Source organism: Sceloporus undulatus, chromosome 1, assembly GCF_019175285.1.
Source record: "Sceloporus undulatus isolate JIND9_A2432 ecotype Alabama chromosome 1, SceUnd_v1.1, whole genome shotgun sequence".
NCBI lineage: Eukaryota > Metazoa > Chordata > Lepidosauria > Squamata > Phrynosomatidae > Sceloporus > Sceloporus undulatus.
Genome location: NC_056522.1, coordinates 267,963,775 through 267,981,953, shown reverse-complemented (window position 1 = coordinate 267,981,953; position 18,179 = coordinate 267,963,775). Strand labels below are relative to the sequence as shown.

Genomic DNA, 18,179 nt, shown 5'->3' with positions numbered 1-18,179 from the left:
TATCATAATTCATAGACAGGATTCCAGCCAGTTTAATTCCCACTTACAGTTTATGAAAGTATAAAACAGAAAAGACTTCAGAACCAAATGACACTACAGGAGCCCAGCTTTTTTTTTCCTCAGAATTTTTATTAAATGCTTATAAAACAATTCCAGGTCACACAGAAAGCTAACAGGTTAAAGCAAAAGCAAAATGAAAAATCTAGAAAATAATGTTGGCTCTTGAGATGTAACATTCCAGTCTTGGGAGAACAGAAGTAGGATATTGGGATGAATCTTCATTTCTTATGCAGGAGGAAATTATTGTTTGATGCTGGCAGACTAAGAATGGCATTTATATTGCAAGGCATGGGGGGGGTCCTTTTTATAAGGCTAAGTATGCCATTCAAGTATTAGCAGCCATGTTTTGAAAGATTCCTTTTAAGATCCAGTTTTGCCATCCTCAAAGAGATGCTTTTCATCTCAGCACCAATCTGGTAACTGCCAAAAGCAGCACCCGAGTCCTCTTCAAGGCAATTATATTTCAAGCATGAAGAACAAAACTTTCCTGGACTCCCAGGTACTCTAGGTTTCCTCTGATGCTCAAGACTGCCTTCTGCCTTCACTCTCAAACCTTTACCTCAGAACATGTTTCCCAAGGAAATAGCCCAGTGTTCCAGTGGAGCTCAGTTGAAATGTTTATGCCCTAAGAAAGGGAAGTATATCAGGGTAGGGATTTTTAGGTGTAGCACATGAAGTAGGAGAACTCAAGGACAGACAAAATTAGGGCTTTAGATAAGACAAGCACTTTGGGGAGAATGAGTTCCTGTAATGCCTTGTGATGATTATCCTGGCTGAAATATTGGGGCAGATAACACATCATATAGTGCATGACAAAAGTACTTGCATCAGCTACAAGGTAGAAGCATTATCTAACCTGCCTGGATGACTGAGAAAAATAGGGGTGAACTTTTAAGTTGAAATCACCAATATCAGAGGAGACCCTCTTTACCTTTAGATGTTTCTCTTTTCACCCTTATTTCATATTGAGATGAAGTGTAGCCCCATCAAAAAAGCAAATTATAATTAGATGCTGCAGCATGCATTACAATTTAAAAGACTCACATGATAACAGCGTAACACAGTAGAAGGATGCCTAGAATCAGCTATAGCAAGGCTGGGGAACATTTGCGCCTCCAGATGTTTTAGTCTGCAACTCCCATAAACCTTGATCACTAGCTGTGCTAGCTCAGACATCGTGGAATTGACATGCAAACCATCTGGAAGGCCAAAAATGTCCATCCCTGAGCTATATAGACTACTTTTTTTGTCCCTTCTACACTTTTTGACTTACTTTATTTTCACATTTGTTTTCTCGCTTACAACTCAAAAGAAGTTAACAAATATTGAAGGCTCCTCCTTGGTTACTGAGATAGTGAAGATAAAGGCTTGTCTATTTCTCCTAGACAAGCCTAGGTTCTAAATCCAGAAAATTAGGACACAGAACATCACACAAGCCGATTCCTCAACAGAAAGAAAACCCGATCTAAGAACGTTATTGACAGTTGAATCAATGCTGTTTCCAAGTCCAAATTAAATCAGCTTGGAGTCCATCTATGAAAAAAACAATAAACCGTGGCAGGGTTTATGGCAGGTTGCCAATTTGAGCTATGAAGGGAAGATATCCTTATAATATACTCCACTTTTAACAGAGAAAACATCAGCGTTGCACAGAATTGTTGCCTCCAGCATCCAAGCAAGGTCCAAGCTGAACTGTAAAACAAACATACAAAGAAAATTACATCAATACAACTGTAGGTAAAGAGCATTTCCCAGGGGCATGGCCAGTGTCTTAACACCTCTGAACTAGAAACATTTGTTCCATGTAAACATCAGTAAAGAACAACTCCAAACATACCTATTCTCCTGAGGAGATAGTCATGGGTTGGGTTTTTTTTTTGGGGGGGGGGGTTGGTTCCACAGGTCCCAGAATCCTCAAGCAGCAAAGCTATTGGACATGTTGCTTGGCTATTCTGAGAGTTGTAGCACCCAAAACAATCTCTGTAGCTGGTTATATATGTGTGGTGTCCCAAAAACAACTTTTACAGTAGGACTCTGCAAAGTACAGTCCTCAAGATGCTGTTGGATTGCAACTCCATGACAGTTTTACCTTAGGATCACCATAAGTTGGAAATGACTTGAAGTCACACTACAAGAAATTTTGTCCACCTGTTTTACGGACTCTGCCCTTTTGACCATAGAAGACAATGATATATATTTATTTTTGCAGTTGACCAAAATATTGTTTTCCACCTTCCATCCCCTGGAATCTAGTGTGGCAGTTAGGCATTGTGGCTTGGATGTTTCTGTGGGGTGGCACTTTGATAAAGAGAAAGAAGGAAAATACCATAGGAAGCACAGACATTGTGTTACACTTATTTAGCCCACTGGCCCCTAAATTTCACCTTACCCTAATTGGGACTGACCCCAGGGTTTCAGGCAGGGATTTTGCCATCCCAAACTGATGATGCTGGGAACTGACCCTGCAACCTTCTAAATCCAAATCACATGCTTTTCTGCCCCCCCAACCCATCTCCTTTGTGGCATCATCCATCATACATTTGTTGTCTGCTTGAGAAAAGAGGAGGCAAAGGTGTGTTGTGAGAACACAGGGGCTTTTTTGTGTTTACAGCCAATACAGCCCAAAGGAAGACCATTCAAAACCATACCAAATCTTCACCCAAGGTGAAGTGCCACAAGACAAAGAGTGATCACATCTTTCTGCTAGTATATATCTATACAGCAGTATGTCCCTGAAAGGAGAAAGGAATCCAGGGTCTGATTCCCACTACCTTTTAAACCTGATTGCAAATCAGTTTGAACCAGTTCAAATGACCCTAGTTTCCACTTGAATCAATTCGCTGAGGCAATTCAGAGAGGAGGCCACGTGCTAGAGCCATTTAACCTGCATCTTTTTGACACTGATATTTTCCCTGTCCTTTTGGATAAATCGATTCTGCAGAAGTGTGAACCAGATGTGGATCGGAATTGATTTAATAGCAAGTACATTTCTATACCACTTATCAGTGCACTTAAGCACTCCCTAAGCAGTTTACAAAGTGTAAGCTAATTGCCCCAACAATCTGGGTACTCATTTTAGCGACATTGGAAGGATGCAAGCCTGAATTGAGCTTGAGTCCTTTCGCAGGTATTGAACTCGCAACCTTATGGTTTGTGGGTGAGTGGCCGCAGTACAGACATTTAACCACTGCACCACTAGGGCTCCTTAAATTTGCCCTTCAGCTGGCTGGAGCAGGTCCATTTTGAACTGATTCATTTGTGAATGTGAACCACAAGTGGGTTATTTTACAGGGAGAAAATGCAATCGGGGCAATGTAGTGGGAACCATGCTCCGCTGTCGAATCGATCCATCAATTTGGATTGCAAACTGCTTTTTTGTAAGAGGGAATGAGGCTCAGAAGTGTCCCCAATCATTTCCTTAGCCATGGTTTTCTGGCTGAATGAGTAGAGGCAGTTTGTTTGTATATCATGTGCAGACAAGACATAGAATCCTGTGGGGAATTCCTCTGCTCTTTGCTACCGATTTCTATTCTTGCCTCTAACTGCTGAATGAGCAGCACACAGGTGGAAGCTCAGAATAGCTATTTTCTATCCAGACAGCTGCCACCAGCATCTGATCTTTGCCTGCAGCAAGGTCTCTGTTGGAGGCCCAAACTCACTCCTGGAGCCCAGTCTCACCCCCAATTTGGGCAATTTTATGGTCTCCTCTTTTAACTCTTTTCCCATTGCCCAAGCAGTGTTTATTAGATTAGTTTGCCATCATAAAGGGGTGACCGCCAAGAAGAGTTGTTGCTTTTAAATACCAGTCAGAGACCAAGTGATCTAAGCCTTCAGTCTATTGCCCAAAAAGGAAAAGTCCATCCTCCAATATCCCACATAAATAGACACATAAAAAGAACCTGTTCACACTAAGTTATCAATTCACTATCTCAAGTCTTCATGTTTTTGCCAGTGCAAGAAAGGACAAGGATTAATGCTAGCAATTTTTTTCCTTCTTCCTCAGCTGCCATAACAGTTGTATAGACAGCTACTTCTGATTAATTCTTTGCTTATAACTACTGAATAATAAAACTGGGTGCCACATCAGGAGAAAGGTGATATATAAACTAAGTAAATAAATAATAAATTAACAATAGCAATAAGTGATAGCTTGATTATTTTACAGTGTATTGTAATTTCTTAATTTCTTTTATGGTCACTGGTACGGCCTCATTAATAATAGTGAGAGTTCAGGTTACAGTGTGGTAGGTAGGAGGACTATGTTTTGTATCATAGGTCAGTGGCTTCCATCATTCACATGTTCAACACATACACGCACACATATCTACCTGTTTCATACCCACCAACATTTCACAGATTAAAACTGGGACACATGGCCAAGCAACATCAGTGTGTGGTCAAGAAGACAAAAGTTATTAATGAGGAAGATCACTCAATCTAGGAGAAGTGACAACAGTTTGCTTCTGCCTGAGCCTACTGGGAAGTACAAGATTATTTTCTCTCCTCCTTCCTGAGTCAATTGAGTTCAAATTTTGAACTCAGTTTGCAGCAATTGAAGTAAGGTGGGGAAAAGGGGAGAAAGTGGGAGAAGAAGAGAGAAACTGGGACATTTTAAAAGCAGCTGAAAAATGAGAGGAAAGGATTAATCTGAACTGTCTCTCCCAAACAATTAGAGAATATGGCACAGTGCGCCCACCCCCTACATGGGCTCACCCTACAGAGATTTGAGGTCACGCAGATGGTGCACCCTAATATGGTGAATGGAACACACACACACAGCAGATACCATGCCATGTGCCATAGGGGCACACCCCATTCAAATGAATCAAGCTTGATCACACACGGGATTTGCCTTACGTGGGAGGGGGTTTCAGAACGGATCCCCCACAAAAGGCAAATGTGCACTGTATTTTAGTTATTCTTGAGAGACAGGGAAATAAAAACAAGTAACTGTTAAATACTGAGAGAACTTGGAAATACAGTTAAATTTCCAAGACTCCAAATTTCCTAGAGCCTCTTATTCCCCCCCCCCCCCAAGTTACATAAGGAAGATGGGACAGAGGTACAAATATGCTGTATGGTAGGTGCCCTGATAACAGTGTGATCATCTATTAGTCAGATTCTTCCCGCCTTTGAAATGGGGTGGACAAACTTGGTCAAGCACTTGGAGAAAGAAAGTAACTTGCAGTTTTGCCTTAGCTCTTCAGTTGCAGGGACACAGGTATCAAGTTTCCTCCCATCTCACTCCTCTCCTAGCAGAACAGCTGGTTCTGTAGTTGATTCAAGGACTGCAAATTGCTTTTCCATCTCTCAGAAAGCTATTCCCTTTCCTACACTTTGAGGCTGGAGGTATACAGCTGATTGAAGACTTAAATATAAACTGACGCACAGGAGAACAGCAGTGGTCCCCAAGAAGCAAAAGTGATTTGGCATTAGTTTAAAAGAAATGCTTGTTAATCCCTGGCCTTTTCATGCTACTCTTCCTTTCATTAAATGTCATCTTGCATGAGTCTCAAGCTATCTGAGGTTTTTTAAAAGGTACTCAGCTGCAGAGCCATGATAACTTATTTTTTAATGACTGAACTCAATCAGGCCACACAAAATACCAATGCTGAAACATGTATGAAGAAATCAAAGGAGGATCTGGTGCAGGAGATGGAGTGGGGGATCCACAGATCTTCCAATCCTTTCCCATGGTATTGAGAAAAAAAGTTGAGACCTCCTTAGTAGAGGGTTCTGAGCCAGGGTTAGTAGAACTTTTAAAATGATACTAAGCAAAAATCTGAAGCTGAAAAACAAACATCCAGTCACCCAGATTTACAGTTGATCATGGCTGGAAGTGGAAAATGTAAACAAGTTCTGAAAATAACCACAGAAATGATTTTATAGATTGAAGGCTACCTAGAAACCAATAAAACTCGTGCTCAAGGAAGGAACAGCCAAGGTTTTAAATACTAGTGCTTTCCAGGGGGCATGTCTCCAGGGAGATACTCAAACACTTCTGCAGTAATACTAAAAGGTCACAGAACTGGAAAGAGCCTTAAAGACCACCCAGTCCTAGGGTATGTCATCATGGAGGGTCTGAGGGCCACATCAAACTGGCATTCCAGTCCCCTGGATTCAGATGAACTATACCAGGGGTAGGCAACCTTTTTGAGCCGGGGGCCGGGTTGCTGTCCCTCAGGCAACTGGAGGGCCGAAGCCAAAAAATAAATAATTAAATAACTTTTTAAAAAATTAAATATATAAATAAACCAGGACAAATGTAGGACAAAATTTTCAAATGGAAGACACTTTTTAAAAAAAAAATGGAGGACGCGTGAAAAATTTGCTGATTTTTAAAAAATGTTAATATAAATGCATGTTTCGGAGGCTTCTATAGACAATTGCCCCCCCAAAGGCCCCGGCGGCAATCGGCGGCAGGACCAGGCTGGGGGCGGTCCCAAAGCCTCGCCGGGCCGCATCCGGCCCGCGGGCCGCAGGTTGCCTACCCCTGAACTATACTGTATTCCTCTCATTAGTACAAAGGTGACACCTGGCATGCTCTAGTTTTGATTTACTTTGCTGGTGGAAGATGGCTACTTTGAGCCCCCAGTAGGCCCATAACCCCATGAAAAAGCCTTAAAATACAAAACTGTGCTTCCCAGGGGTTTCTGGAGGTGTGACTCACACAGAAAGTTGTGTCAATTTCCAGTTCACTTCTTACTTTTTAAAAAAGACATCTCCTGGTCTAAAATGGCAATGGAGGGCTAAAAATGTGATAAAATTCTTGTCCACTTCCTATAGGGGATAATGTTTTAAAAACTAGAGGGGCTTAAAAACCACTTGGAAGACACATGCAGACTACAGGCCTTTACCTTTCACACCCCTGCTCTTAAATGTTAAAAAAAAGAGGAGTGCTCATTCCTCTCCTATAGAAAGATTCATACTGTTCCTGTGTTGGAAATACATTATTTCCTACTGAAAGAAGTGAAAATGTATGATTTCCCCTTTAACCAGTTACAAAAAAAAACCATACAGCCCATGCTCCAAGGGGTGCGTGCAAGAAGAGTTCCTGCTCTTTACACAGGGAACCATTTATGCAGTATGCATGTATGCTGTCATTTAAGTTGAGTTCTCCCAACCCATGTCGTTGCTAAGAATAATTCATACATATGTTTGGGAGCATAATAGCAGCTTCCATATGCAGTTGAGTGGCAGCTGCTCTGTGCAGCAAACCATAATTGTGTGCTGGCTTGCTATGCAGTATTTGCAGTTTTCATAATGTTGTCATAATCTTTCTGGCATTTACAGTCACATACTATAAACGTGGCCCAGAGCAGCTTCGTGCAAGCAATTTACCATACAAACAGATTTGTCTTGTATTCTCAAGCAAATCGAAGCCAGTGGGTTGGGTGTATGTATACATTAGCCTTAGAAAGAAGTAATTCTGAGGAAGTTGCTTTCTCTGCTTATTTGCCGAGACCAAGTCCTCCTTCCGGAGGAATAATTAGCTTGTGCTGAAAGACAGATTGCAGCCTAAGCAGAATATTGCATGAACCACTTGTGAACGCAAGTAAAAACATCTGTTCTCCATATCAAAAGTTGAGGAATATGAACTAAAGAAGTAGGGCTTCTCCTACTCTGTGGTTGCTTTCCTCCTCCCCAGAGGATCTGCCATTCGTTGAGCAATGGTTTTTGGCTTGCAGACCACAGCAGCTGAAATAAACACACAAATCACCAAGGAGAAGGAGAGAGGACCCAATAGCCCTGATGAACTTTTGCAAGCGATACTCAACACCATCTATTGCTGGGAGCTAAAATTCAATTTGGACGTCAGCTTCTTGGCACTCATGTTGCACAGCTCACCTTTAGCTGACTCTTGGTTCACAGTGTAGCAGAGCTGGGGCAGTCAGCATTCAAAGCAAAATGATGCGCATTCTTAAAATGAACCTGTCACAGATAAAATTATAGTTGGCCCTCAACATTTGCTGGGTTTAAGGTTACAGGATCCCCATAAAGGTGGGAAAGCAGCAAATTTTAAAAAAACAACAACTTTTTTTACCTGACAAAACACCTCTCTAGGAATTTCTAGGTTCTCCAGGGTAATTCTATGGTCAAGATCTGCCACAAGTTGACCATGAAATTGCACTGAAGGACCTACAAATGTCTAGAGAAACGTTCTCTCTAGGAATCTCTAGGTCCTGCAGCATAACTTCTGGCAGAAGTGAACAACAGACTCATGCTGTAGAACCTAGGGATTCCTAGAGAGAACATATTAATCAAATCTGCAAAAGTCAAAGCCGCAAATGTGGAGGGCTAACTGTAGACCTAAACTATACAAGACAGTGGCTGACCTGCATCTTTAAAGTCTGCCCCATGCATGTGTAAAGTGGAGCAGAGAAAACAGAATTTTAAAGAACCAAAAGGAAGCAGATTCTACCCATAGCCTTACCTCCTGCAACCCATCCCAAGAGATAGATTTGACAGCCAGCCTCACTTTTGTGTGCATTTAGTGTGCAGATGAATTTTATTTCAATGCAGCGGCAGGATACCTGAAAGTAGGAGACCAGTCTCGGGAATGCAAGATAGGCTGCCTGGGTCTGATCTCAAATACCTAACTGTAGCTTCCTGTTCTTCCAGCACCTTGTTTTATCTAATGGCAGGGCTGAGCCTGTTTTTATTATCAGTGAAAAAATGCCTAGAAAGACTTGCCTTGCACCCAAATGTCCACACATTGAGCATGGAGATGTAAAAAGGGGACCCCTGCATGCCTCTATGTATGCAAGCTTCTTCAGAAGTTTGGAACTCTATTTTAGGGGTCAGTAATTTCTGTGGGTGCAGGGTCTGATTTTCCACTACCTCCAGTTTTGAAAAAATGCATGTGTATGTTTTTTTAAAAAATCTTTTATCACTAAATGAGCTACTTAAAAGGTGAACTGCAGCTCCCAGAGAACTGCTGGAAGGGCCAAGGCAGTCCAGGAACTGCAAAAATAGGCTGGGTGCTCTACATTTGCCCACTCCTGCTGTATAGGAGTAAGAACCCCACATACTAAGTTCCCCTTCTCCAATCACCTACAGTTAATGTGTGTATTGCGGGCACAGCAGAGAAATGGGCAGAACGACAGCATGGCTTCACTGGCTTTTTCACTATCTAAGGACCTCCCTTTTTGTGTTCAACACATGAACGGGGGCTAAAAAGAAGAGTAAAAAAACACCACTTGTCTATTGTCTATAAATGCAAATAGATTTCAGCTAGTTAAGAAATGGTTTTTACCCTGCATGGCCAATTGTTGCTTGTGTGAACCAGCTCCATTGCAAACATTGTGTCTGAAGTGCTGGGAATCAGTCTGGAAGTTCTTGCTGCAGTGCTTGACATGGATGGCTCACTACTGTGAGAAACATACTCGCACGATCCAAACTAAAACTGTTCCAAGACAAGGCTTGGCAGCATCAGGGTGACCAGATGTCCTAACCACAAAGGAGGACAAGGCACCACAAAATGTAGGATACTGAAGAAAAATGTAGGGCATTCCAAAAATAAAAGCTAAAAACTCATATAAATATAATCTCATGTTTCTTTGTCATGCTGAACATGGAGGGCACTTTAGAATTCCTCCTGGACAGAAGGCTGAAATGTAGGGATATCCTGGAAAAGGAGGATGTCTGGTCACCCTGTGTAGCATGTATATGCCATGTTGGATTTCTCTCTCTCTCACTCACTCTCTCCCCCCCCCCCTCCCATTTTCTTTTATATGTGAAGTTAACTGGAGCAAGAAAATCCTTTCATAGGTTTTGGTCTTCCCTGTAGAAGACTCAGGTTTCAACCCTACATCTGTGTAGGCCTAAATCACCATGACTGTCCAAGGTATTACAGCAAAGACCAAAATAAACTTATTTTGTTTGCTTGTTTTAGGAGGACAAAATGCTGATAACTATAACACCACCCCACGAGCCACCCTCTCTACACCCACAGGCTCCACCTCCTCCTATTCTACCAAAGCCTGGAATGGACAATCTTAAACTACAGAGACTCTTGAAAAAAGCAGCAAAGAAGAAAGCAGTATTATCTACACAGCAAACCACATCATTCCGGTCTACCTTGTCCCCCGTGAGTGAAGCCAGCCCAGACTTGGAGCACAATGAACGCTCTTCTCCATTAAAACCCACTGAAGCTCACAGGCACCTGACCATCAACCTCCCACCCCGCTTTTCCATCAAGCCTATTGTCCATGTTTCATCTCCCTTTCCTAAGGCAAAGCCCTTTACATTCAAAGTCACCGAACAGAGGAGCATTTCTGAGCATCTCAAACTCACTCTCTCACCCGCAGTATCACCATTTCAGAGACAGAGCACTCCTGAGTCCTCATGGCCACCCGCAGAACATCCATCAGACATGCACACACAAGTGCCTCCTTCAAGCGCCACACACACTGTATTTGTTTTCCCTGAACATCCTGTTTCCCCTAAACCTGTAGTGGAGACCCCAGTGCAAGTTACTCATGTTGCTGAAACCCATGCCTATATTCATAGTGTTCAAGAACCAAGGGCTAAAACCTCACTGTTAGAACAGTCACTGGAAGCTCTTAATAGTGAAGACAAGGCCACATCAGTTCCTTTGCAGATCAACTATTCACATCCATCTCCAGGTGACAAGCAAGTTACACACTTTATAAGCCAAGCCTCTACTCCTAAAGTAGATGTTACCTCAGCCCCTGAGCCTCCTGCCAGGACAATGAAAACTGAAATACTACATGTTCCCAGACATCATACTGGGGATACATCCCCAGTTCCTCAGGTCAACAGGCCTGTGACTTTGGAAAGCAGAAGCCTTCAACCACACACTGAAGCCCAGAAACAGCCACGTACCACTGCCCTTCAGAACCACATCATGACAGAGGCAGTCATACTTCCTCCACCAGTTGTCAGCATACATGCTCCTTTGCCAGAAGGTAGGCCTGATATGCAGACTCTATCACCACTGTCACATACTGCTCCTCCGAGTACAACAGACTCCTTACCAAAACCAAAGCCAGCATTGCCTCCCAGAAACAAGTTTAGTGGCTGGTCTCGTCTCAAGAAGCACTTAATCGTGGAATCTGAAGAACCACAGTTTCCCATCTCAGAATCTGAAACACCTAGGCCTGAACAGATGGGAAAAGAAAAGACAAAAGTACAGGAGTCTCAAGCCCACAGCAGTCCAGAGAAGAGCATAACCAAGTCAAGAGCAGTCAAGATGTGGGATGCCATCTTGTATCAGATGACAACCAGCAAGGCAAGGAAACAGCAAGCAGAAGAAAAGGAAATGAGGAGAGAAGGAACGTTTTCATTCAAGAGACGTTTACCCCTTCTCCTCCACCGACCACGCTTTGATGCAAGGAAGCTTAAAGAGCTGGCTTCCAAACCCATGACAAAGATCACTACTTTGTTTGAGGTACGCCGAATCCAACCCAAACCACCTGAAGAAATCCTGATAAGTTTTAATAGGACTGCATCCGGGTGGCAGATGAAAGGAAGCAATGAATGAAATCCTCTTTAGAAGGTTGTATGCTGAGCTAGAAGGATTTGAAATAAAAAGCAAAATTTATCAAAGTAGAAATCACTTGCAAAGAAAAAATAAACAGAATCATCCACAGGGTTGCTGCCTGTTACCTAGAGATATACCTACACATCGGCCTGTTACAGACGGCCAAAATAATGCTGCTTCGGGTCTCTTTGGAGGTATGCTATTTAAATGATGCATGGGTCCTAAGAGTCCGGAGGTCGCGCCAAAGCCACACTCCATTCCTAAGCAATGGAGTGCAGTTTTGGTGCAGCTTCCGGATTCTTAGGATGCATGCATCATTTAAATAGCATACCTCCAAAGAGTCCCAAAGCAGCTTTATTTTGGCAGTCTGTAACAGGCCATCGTGACCATTAAGATACGATCTAAGAGGGAATGATATTCACCTCAATCATCTTGTACAAATTTGTTCAGGGAATATGAAGTGGCCCAAATAAAGCCAATAGCTTAAGTACTCTCAAAGGCTGTTTCATACAGCTGAATCAAATGTGGACAATATATTTATTAAGGGATACCATCTTAGGCAGAGTAAGCATACTACAGAAAAGCCATCTGTAGTATAGAAGTAGCATTGCCAGAACCTACTTCTTATTCTACAATAAATGTAAATGTAATGCCTTCTTCTCCAAACCCTAGATGTGGTATGGAGCAAAGCCTTTGGATCTGTTAAGAGTTGACTTGGCTATTCATTTTGCAAAACTCATCACCTTGTCAAGTCACAGCCTGCCAGCAGAGGTGAAAACAAGGGTGGCAAACTTGTGGCACTCCTTAACTTAGTGGACTCTAAGTCCAATCATGCCTTACCTTTTACCATGCTAGCTAGGACTGAATGGAGGTGTAGACCAACAACATGTGGGGGGGATGTGTCACAAATTACTCATAGGTGTACACATGCTCAGTTTTCTCCTACCTTGCTGTGTTCTTTGATCAAAGCCTTTCACATGTTTACATAAATGCTTGACAAACTGGTAACAGAAAAAAATGAACATGAGCATTATGGGCAACAACGGTTTTCTGAAGGGACCTTCAAGATTCTCATACTAAATATCAATCTGAAACAGTACTTTTTGCAAACTAGAACTGGAAGCAATCCACCTAGACTAGCAATTTTTGGAAAACAAAGGTAAGACAACATCACAGTTTTGACCTATCATCACAGACTGTCACCTACTCCTTGGGCATAATGTGTGTAAAGTATGAGGCATACAGATCACAGCTTTAAGGCTACAGCAGCAATGATGTTAAAGGGTCTGGGCATTTGGGGGAGGGGCTGGCTTAACAAAGAAAACTGGATTTCTGTCATTTGACCACTGAAAAGACCCTGCTCAGACTTAGCAGCATACATCACTTGGAGCAACACTCTGTAACTTAACAGGCAGGGAGTAGTGGCTTTCATGTCAGTGGATCACTGAACCCTATGCCCCAAACAGTCTTAGTACCATTGGGACTAAAGCAGAGTAAATTTACTGCCCTATGAAAGCCACCAGCTGCCACTGCAGCCAAGATAATTAAGGCTTGATCTCACTCAGAACTAGCACCTTGAATTGTGCTCATATAGACAAAATTTACAAATGTCTCAGAATCTTCCCTGAGAACCACCTCAGCAGAAGGTAGATAGTGGCAGTCACAGAAGCTGCATGTTCTGAACACTCTTTAAGGGTGATTCCATGTAAATCACACTGCACTAATGAGTTTATAATGGCAGCAAGAGAAAATATCAAATTCCTGGTATTCTGCAACAGTGCTGCTCAGGCTATCTGGTGCAAAGAACTGGCAATCACCCTACCCCACCCCATGTGCCAGGCACCTGCAAAATATATGTGCCCATTGGCTACAACTGTTTTTTCTTTCCTAGTAACTTGCCACGGACTGACAGTGGTCCATGGACCATCACTCTGAGTAGCACTGATCTGCAGAAAGTGGTTATGACAGGAAAAATGTTGGTACCTAGTATCCCTGAATTTATTTGCAACACAGGCCATCTGGAACAGGCGCCATTGAGAAGCCACCCTCAGGCCCCAGAAGCACACAGGAAGGCTGTAGCTTTGCACACCTTGCTTTGACAGATCTTGCTGAGTAGTTGATGCAATGAAGTCACCACTTCAGGGCTGTTTTCAATTTTGTGTACACTCATTTTGGGGGAAAGGGGGGTGACATGTCTCCAAGATGTTTTTATGAAAAAATAGTTTGTTCTGACATCAAAGGCAAGACCTTCAGCCATTTTGTAGTCACTTCACAGGTACTGACTATCTGAAACAACACAGCAGACAAGCAGGTAGCAGTCTTCTACAATGCAAACATATAGCTGACTTAGGCAAGGTTCAGAAAGTGAATGCGCAGTCAGTTTCAGAGGAAAGCTGTCCTCAGCATATGAATATGAAGAGGGTTAGTTTCTACTATTAGCAGACCACACTGTTATTTGCAATCATGACTGCCGTCTCTGTGTATCACCAGATTTGTGCTTGCCATTTTGCTATACAAGTATGCTTCTCATAACTTGGGAGTTGCTTGCACTGAGAACAGAGTAAGCTGCTTACATGCATGAGATATTATATTGGTTGTTGGTTTGTGTTTGGCTTGCTTAATCCCAGCAATGCAGCAGTGAGTTCGCACAGTATTTTTGGTGCAGTAAAGTACACATTGCTAATGTTGCTGTTTGAATCATGGATTAAGTAGCTCTCTCTGTGTTTCCCCATATTGTTCATGCCCTTGGCTCATGCTTATCTTTGCCACTTGTGTGGTAGATGGAAACTCACCAGCAGCTTTAAAGCAGTTACATTACTGAGCATCATATATGGAGCACTTTGTTAAGGCCACATCAGAAGTTTATTTTTCTAAGTACTTTACATTTGCACCATGAACAAGCCCCTTCCCAAGATTTCAAGAAAACTTATTGTACTGTGTAACAATCCTGTTGTTAAATAAGGCATTATTCTCACATTATTCTTACTATAGCAACATTACCAATACAGAAAGATATTGTTCTAAACAGAAAATTCTTCCACACATGAGTGTAGCCTTTCTACACAGCTTCTCAATAGTAGCTGAATGCTGGCCAGCTGGCTGCTGTTGTGTGGTTGGGGAAAAGGCATTCCATGAGGAGGTACTGTATACCTCCTTCTACAGTGCCCCAAAAAGTATTTACTCTGGTGTAATCCCAGTCACCAAAAGGATTCCATACTGAATTTGAAAGAGTAGACAAGGGAGAGAGCTGCTCCCAATCCTGCCATGTTTCAGAGGCAATCAGGGACCCAGCTCCAAGACCAGACTGAATAGGATAGTTGCCTGAAAGATGACTAGGCATGAGTTTGATTTCCATTCTGCAGCCATAGCAAGAAAAGCAGGAGGATGCATTTTATATAAGAAAGATCGTTGGAGATAAACTACACATGACTGGGAACTGCCTTGTCTGGAACTCAGGACAGAACTTCTGAGAAGCTAAAGTTCTCTTCCTATCAGAGGTTCCAGAAAAAGAATTACCTATCAGAAACAAATCTTATTGATGGGTTTGAAGTGTATTTTTGCCCTGACTGAAAGGATATTTCCCCCCCCACCAATAGTTGTTTTCAGTCCTCATGAAATGAAATACCCAATGGATTGGATAACTCAAAAGTGTACTTTGAAAAGTGAAACAAAGTCTACTAGTTTTTCAGATGCAGTTATGGCTTAGACAGAAGGGAAATACACAGGGACAGCTTTAAAAATTGGGACACTCACTGCATAGAGAAAGCATCTTACTCTAAGATTCTTCTCTGGTCATACATAACACAGAACTCTTGTCAGCAGCCAGCTGCCTTCATATGTTCCAAGCGGACCATACATATCAGGCCTTTTGCTCCCTCACCCCCAGTCTTAGAACAGCAGATATTATGTGCTCCCTTCCCTGCATTAGCAGCATCTTGAGGCTAAAGAGACTGAACTTTCCTGCCAATTGAGGTGTACAGCCAACAATCAATAGGCAGTATACACCATTCCCAATTTCCAGAAGCAAAAGCTTAAAACGAACCAATAATGCATATTTGATAGCATCACATGCTTCATTACATAACTGGGAAGTAAACCAATCTTTGGTAATCGTGAAGTCTTTGACCTTTAAATATAGAGCAGTAAGTATAGCTTGAACATGCCCAGTAGTCAGCTCTCTTTTTCCTTCAAAAGTTGGGTGTACAGATCAAGGTTCAACTTTTGAGTAATTCTTCATGAATGTGTTTTATCCAGCAATAGGCTGAATGAGCAGGAATTCTAAATTAAGGAAGGACAAACATGCAAGTTGTATTGGAACTTCAGAAGTCTGACAGAGTAAGACAATACTTCAAAGCAAGAAAATGGGACAGCAAGGAGGACGAGTGTTAAGTAATAAGGAAGCAGACATGTTTGGAAACTGAAAGATGTGAGATAGGATGTAGTGAGAAAGGGAAATATGACGACAAAATGGTGCCCATGTGGAGCACTTTAACAGTGAGAATTTTTTTTACTAGACTTGTAATAACCTAAATTTTCTTCTGCAGCATGCATTGCCTGTAAACTCTAGATGTAGTTCCCAGGAAATCTAGCTGCCTGAATCAGAAATAGTGTGGTTGTTTTTTTCCAATAAATAAATAAATAAATATTGTATATACAGTTTGAATAAAATATTTCTATGGGGAAAAAATGGAATGTTCTCTTTCATAAAGAAGAGTGTGAGAGATTGGTACCATAAAGCTGAAAAGCTTTCCAGGGTTATAGAAAGAACTCCTTTTCCCTACACAATGCAGAGATTATGTCCTTGCAGCTGAAGACAGTGGTCTCTTAGAAATGGTACACAAGCAGCAAGTGCAGGTTTACAGTGTGATGAGCACTAGTATAGTTAGTCACTAGGTCTAGTGAACAATATAATAATAATAATAATAATAATAATAATAATAATAATAATGATTTATTTATAGCCCACCCAATCACGAAGAATCCGGGCGGGTTACAACAATAAAATACATCAATTACAATACAGTTAAAAATCAGACTCTAGACCTATACCCAGTACTAAAACAGAATTAAACAATAATAGTATAAAAAACATTAAAAGCATTTTTTAAAAAAGGCAGAAACATAGGCGGGGAAGAATAGACAAATGAGAGGACAATATCTTTATATCTGGGGAGGGTAACTAAGTTGGAAAGGCCTGCCAGAAGAGATCCGTCTTGAGTGCTTTCTTAAAAGCTGCCAGAGTGGAAATGTGACAGATCTCCTCTGGCAGGTCGTTCCATAGTTTAGGAGCAGTAGTAGAGAAGGCCCTCTGGGAAACTGATGTTAGCCTAGATTTTTTTGACTGTAGTAAATTTCTTCCAGAGGACCTTAGTGTGTGGGGTGGACAATGGGGAAGAAGGCATTCCCTCAAGTACTCTGGGCCCAAGCCATATAGGGCTTTAAAGGTGATCACCAACACCTTGTACTTTGCCCGGAAACTAATAGGCAGCCAGTGCAGGGACTTCAAGACCGGTGTTATATGGTCATTCCTAGAAGTTCCCGTGATCAATCTGGCAGCCATATTTTGTACCAACTGAAGTTTCCGAACTTGGCACAAGGGTAGCCCCAAGTAGAGTGCATTACAGAAGTCCAATCGAGAGGTTACCAGTGCATGTACTACTGTTTCCAGGTCCCTCGGCTCCAGGAAGGGGCGCAGTTGGTGGATCAGACGAAGCTGATAGCAGACGCTCTTGACTGTCGCATCCACCTGAGCTGTCAGTTGGAGCGACGAGTCAAGGAGCACCCCCAAGCTGCGAACAGAATCCTTCAGGGGAAGTGTGACCCTATCCAGAACTGGCTGATACAACTCCATTCCTGGATTCGGGGTTCCTATAGCGAGTACCTCCATCTTACCTGGATTCAGCTTGAGTCGGTTTTCCCTCATCCAGTCCATTACCACCCCAAGACAGGCATCCAGAGGAGAGATGCAATCCTTAGTCACTGCTTCAGTCCGAGACATAGAGAAATATATTTGGGTGTCATCAGTGTACTGATAACACCCCGCCCCATGTCTCTGGATGATCTCACCTAGCGGCTTCATGTAAATGTTAAACAGCATTGGGGACAGAATCGTGCCTTGAGGGACGCCCAATTTGATCTCCCTCTTGGCCGAACAACTGTCCCCAAGCGACACCATCTGGAACCTCCCCGAGAGGTAGGACTGGAACCACTGCAATGCAGTGCCTCCAATACCCAACTCTCTCAGGCGTTCCAGAAGGGAGACTGTGGTCAATGGTATCGGAGGCCGCTGAGAGGTCCAAGAGCACCAGCAGGGTCACACTTTTCCTGTCGATGCCCAGACGGAGATCATCAACTAAGGCGACCATGGCAGTCTCAACTCCGTATCCCATCCCATCTTCAGTACATATTCTCATGAAGCATTAATTTAATAGATTTCCCATAGGGTCTACATATGGCTCTACCTCTGCTTCCAAAAGTTGATGGGGATTGTAAGCCAACTTATAAGTTTGGGCAAATATTACTGAAACACATAGAAGGATTTTGCGCCATTAGGAAAAAACACTTAAACATTTAAGCTTTTTCATTGTTCACCATACCTGCCTGTGTTTTTTTC

The 18,179-nt window shown here is 42.4% G+C and overlaps 1 protein-coding gene across 3 annotated transcripts in view; it reads left to right on the top strand.

Moving 5' to 3' along the window:
• The window catches only part of LOC121920134 (proline-rich protein 33-like), a 31,277-nt gene extending 19,601 nt beyond the window's left edge, over nucleotides 1–11,676 (top strand). For all 3 annotated transcript variants that reach the window (XM_042447207.1, XM_042447209.1, XM_042447208.1), the window contains one exon: nucleotides 9,956–11,676. In XM_042447207.1, coding sequence (XP_042303141.1) covers nucleotides 9,956–11,566 — 1,611 coding nt within the window. In that variant the 3' untranslated portion in view covers nucleotides 11,567–11,676. The remainder of the gene's footprint in view (nucleotides 1–9,955) is intronic.
• Nucleotides 11,677–18,179: the final 6,503 nt, after the last annotated feature.